General features: G+C 33.8%; 1 protein-coding gene across 1 annotated transcript; it reads right to left on the bottom strand.

The window, feature by feature from the left end:
- Positions 1 to 989: 989 nt before the first annotated feature.
- Positions 990 to 2,045, bottom strand: LOC146526523 (uncharacterized). The gene has a single exon (XM_085207092.1). The coding sequence runs from the start codon at positions 2,043 to 2,045 to the stop codon at positions 990 to 992; it is 1,056 nt and encodes a 351-aa protein (XP_085063218.1).
- Between the last annotated feature and the right edge of the window lie 2,953 nt (positions 2,046 to 4,998).

Below are 4,998 nucleotides of genomic sequence, written 5' to 3'. Positions count from 1 at the left end.
TCTCCATAGCCCTTTGACATTTAGCAAGTTTTTCTCTTAGAGATTTTGTCAATGCCCATGTTTCGCACCCATATGTTAGGCATGGAAGAATGCAGACCTCAAAGGTTTTCTTTTTTAATGCCATACTTATGAGTTTAGATTTCATTATCTCTTTAAGGGACCAGTATTTTTTCCATCCTAATTGCAATCCTTGTATTTATTTCGGCTGAAATTTGGTCTTTGGTTGAAATGATTTGGCCTAAGTATGTGTAGCTGTCCGTGTATGACAAGGTGTTGTTTTCTATTTTCATCTCGTGCCTAAATGAATTGGTCATTACTTTTGTTTTGTTGGTGTTAATTTTAAGACCTATTTTTACACTCTCTTCGTTTAAGCTCTGCAACATAATTTGCAAATTAGCTGGGTTTTCTTCGAACAACACTATGTCGTCGGCGAAACGTAGATAGTTCAACCTTTTCCCATTTATATTTAAACCAAAATTTTCCCAATTTAATTTTCGGAAAGTGTTTTCCAGGACTGCTGAAAACAGTTTAGGAGACAGTGGATCTCCCTGCCTCACTCCTCTGCTTATTTCAAATTCGTCCCCTAATTCTTCTAATTTTATCCTACCTTTACTATTGGTATATATGGTTTTAATGATTTTTATGTATTCTACTGGTATACCTTGATGTAAGAGGGCCTCGTCTATGCAGTCGTGGCTTACACTATCGAATGCCTTTGCGTAATCGATAAACGCTATATATATAGTTTTATTGAACTCTTTGTACTTTTCAATAATCTGTTTGAGTGTATGGATGTGGTCAATGGTTGAAAACCCCTTTCTAAACCCTGCTTGTTCAACAGGTTGCTGTTCGTCTAATGTAGGGCTTATTCTATCCAGTAGTATCTTTGCAAATATTTTATAAATGTGAGAGATAAGACTAATGGGTCGGTAGTTTTCTATATCTTCTTTATCGCCCTTTTTGTGAATCAAGATGATATGCGATTGTTTTCATCGCTCTGGTACGGAATTGGTCTTTAGCAACTCATTGAAGATCTGGGTAAGAATAGGCACCAACACCTCTTTACTTCCTTGTAGGAGTTCGTTTGTAATAAAGTCTGGCCCAGGGGATTTTCCTAGCTTTTGGATTGTTATTGCTTTTTCCACTTCACTTGACAAAATAGTAGGGACAGCATCTAGATTAGGTTCGATTATTTCTTGGATTTGTTTGGGTTCGGCAGTAAGATTTTGTTTTTGGTACAACTGGCTAAAAAATTCTGTTGCGATTTCTTTTATATGCTTCCTTTGTGTGATAGTTTTAGACTTTCTATTCAGTTTCGGTACCCATTCTTTACCTGACTCTCGGAGCTCTATTAGTGCTTTTTTCACACCTCCAGTTCTCTGTATATAGTATTGCAGAGTTTGCAGTCTTTTAGTTTTGCGATCCTTCCTTATACTAGTTCTTATGTTCTTGCTCGTTTCAGCAATAGCTTTCAAGTTATCTTTGTTTCTTTTCTTCCCTAATAGTTCCTTCCTTTCGTTGACTAGTTGCATAGTTTGTTCACTTAATTCAAGTTTATTGCTTTTTCTTTCCTTTTTTAAAGCTACTTGGTTCTGTAATAGGCTTTCCAATTTTGTATATTTTTGTGTTGCCTCTGTGTTTTTATCTATCATAATGCTTTTTGAATCTTTTATGAATTTTATGCAACTTACGTTGCACAGGTTTCTTGCTACAGGACGATTAGTGTTGCTTCTGAAGTTTTGGCAGGTTCTGGGTGGGAATTTCTTTAGAGAGCTGCGAACCATACGGTGATCGGTAAAGAAACTTAGTCTGGATATAACTGTAGTATCCGTGAAACTGGTTGGTGAGTTGCTTATAATATAATCTATCTCGTTTTTGTATTTGCCACCAGGAGAAATCCATGTCCATTTATTTTTGTAATTTTTCAGGAAAACTGAGTTCATTACTGTTAAGTTATGTTCCATAAGAAATTCAACCAGTTTCTGACCGTTGCGACTTCTCTTGCCATGACCAAATTCTCCAAGGACATGTTCTGCAGTATTCATTTTGGTGCCTACTTGTGCATTAAAGTTAGGAGGAAGTCCCCCATTAGGAGGATATTGTTACTTCTTTCCTTTTTTATTGTATGTGATAAATCTTCATAAAAGTGTTCGAGTTCAGTTAATTCTGCTTGTTCAGTCGGAGCGTAAACTTGTATTAAAGACCATGGCTTCTTATATTCAGGAAGAGCAATTACCAGTACCGCTATTCTATCTGAGATTCCAACAAATTCTTGAATATTGCTTTTAAGGTACTTTTTGATCAAAAAAAAAAAAAAAAACTACATGTATATCGAGTTGTAAATTGACATCTTCAAACTTAACACAAACAGTAATTAGTGCAAATACATGTTTATTATTGCTGCCTATTCCTTTTAAATATAAGGATAAAGGAATTAAGCGACACCCCAGTCTTCTAGCTACGGATTCTCTAATTAAACTACAATTTGCCCCTGTATCAATCAGGGAATTTAGTAATAAACCATTAATAGAAACTGGTGCGAGGCTTAATTCGGTTTTCTTAAAAAAATAACGTCTTTAGTAGGGATTGAAGTTACAGATCTTTTTGAATCTGCCCTTAGTTTATAAAAACTAAGATTTTCGGCATGACCTACTCTTTTACAATAAGTACATGACTTTACATGAATATCATTTTGCTTCGAAACCTGTGGAGCCTGGTCCGTTTTATTTTTCACATTTTTCCAACATTGAGACTGTACATGTCCAGTTTGGTTACAAAGAAAACATTTTCTTCTATCCATTTCAAATTTAGACCGTTTAGCTCCACTGAATCCTGTGCCAGTATTCTTACTACTACTGTCTAAAGCTCTTTTCCTGTTTTTCATATAGGTTGACAACAAGGAGATAAGGGCTGCAGTAGTGGTGACAACGCTATTTAAAGATGCCATTTTGACATCAACATCAGTTATGCCTCCACACATCAGCTCAATTAGTTGCTAATCTGTAAAGGTTACTTTAGTGATGCGTAGTAACCTTATTTTTTCTCTGGCATAATCTCCATAGGATTCTAAGGCATCAGATGAATAAAGGACTGCTCTTGAAAGTCTCTCGGACAGATTTTTTTTCTCAGGGTAAGCGTCAATAATGTCTTGACGCAGATTTTCCCAAGATCTGCCGTCCGAAGGCTCCCATGACTTACTTAATGACTTACTTACATGACTTACTTAAGGGCCTTACCGGATTTAGCCGCTGTTCGAATGCTGCTCCAGTTCAACTCCTTAGCGAGGGACTCCACACTGTTGCACCAGCTGGCGGCTCCACAGTCGTCGTGATCGGGGCAAACACTGGTAGTGCAATGTCATCATCCTTTTGATGAGTAGCAGTAACGGCATCGCGAATTGCTCGGAGAAGACCACTTATTGCTTCGGAATCCATTCTGAAACTTGTACAAATAGGTGTTAACAATTATGGCTATACGATCCCACTTCTGATGTCAGAAATTCTTTATTTCTATAATAAAAAAATATATCAATAATAATATGTAATATTTATAAAAATATATAATATTCAAGTATTTAATAATTTATATTATATAAAAGTAATCTATTACTTGTTAGAATTTATTAATTTCTATAATAGAAATTATATCAAAAATAATATAAAATATATAATATTTGTAAAAATATATAATATTTAAGTATTTAATAATTTAAAATGTATAAAAATAATCTATTACTGAAAAGTTATTTAAATTCTTATAACTGCTTTATATGGACGGGATAAGAGAAACAAATAATAAATTCAAAATAATATTTATTCAAATAGACTTTTATTATAAGCACTTTGAATTGTCGAATGAACATATGAACAAAAAGCTACTACCGGTTCGGAAAGCAGTTCTACCGAGAAGAACCGGCAAGAAACAACAACAGTTGCTCTTTTCAAAATCAATGATACAATTTATTACATTAGCTGACAGCAACGTCTATTACATTTAATAGACATTAATTCCATACATGTTTGACCTCTAAATATTCTTGAATATATACCAATTTCATAATTCATAAACTAATTTATTATATTTCCTTTATTTAATAAATTCAGTAAATACATCATTATATATTTGATAATTAAATAAATAATAGAAATATTAAATAAAAGCACAAGATAATTTATATTCAGTTAAATAATAGAAATAATAAGCAAAAGCACAATAATTTATCTGTAGTCATTTAAAAAAAAAATCAATAGAAAGCAGCACTTACGTCTGTTCAGTCCGGCAGCTCGTCACAGAATGTCTTTACAAAGCACTGCACTTCAATTTATAAACTACCGACCTATAATGGTGGGGAACCACCATCATAAATTTAGTCAAAATACTTCTAATAAATTGTATTATTTTAAGATACTGTCAAATTCATATTTTTTTTATTTTAGTATTATAATATTCTTAACGATAGAATTTAGAATAATACAATAAATGTATAATTTTAAGATACTATCAAGCGCGTGGTGGCGTACGCGTCGCGGTCTTTGTCTAAGGCGGAACGTAATTATGCACAAATACAGAAAGAAGCGACGACGATAGTATTTGCAGTAAAGAAATTTCACCACTATTTATACGGCCGTACGGTTCCATTTACGTTACGCACTGATCATAAGCCGTTGTTATCGATTATGGGAACAAAAAAGGCATTCCTGAACTAGCCGCAAACCGTTTGCAGCGTTATGCGTTATTCCTATCCGCGTATAATTATAATATAGAATTTGTTAAGGGTGAAAATAATACAGCTGATTTTTTATCGCGGTCTGTGCCCATTGGATATAACAGTGAGATAAACGATAAGGAAATTATTGTCTAGTATTGTAAATTTTGTATCGGATATTTTTTTAAAACCTGTAACGGTTAATGAAATTAGGAAAGAGTCTGAGAGGGATGAAATTCTAAAAATAGTGATTAATCACTTAAAAAATGGGTGGCCGCGTAACGTGAATGACG

This window comes from Heliconius melpomene, unplaced genomic scaffold (genome assembly GCF_056956725.1).
Source record: "Heliconius melpomene rosina isolate 202511_hmr_F unplaced genomic scaffold, ASM5695672v1 ptg000031l, whole genome shotgun sequence".
Classification (NCBI taxonomy): Eukaryota; Metazoa; Arthropoda; class Insecta; order Lepidoptera; family Nymphalidae; genus Heliconius; species Heliconius melpomene.
Note: the sequence above shows the minus strand (reverse complement) of the source record. Positions and strands in the feature narration are given on the sequence as shown.

Bases quoted from the DNA above. Each gene is read 5' to 3' on its own strand.
- LOC146526523 (XM_085207092.1), bottom strand. From the start codon at position 2,045: ATGAATACTGCAGAACATGTCCTTGGAGAATTTGGTCATGGCAAGAGA.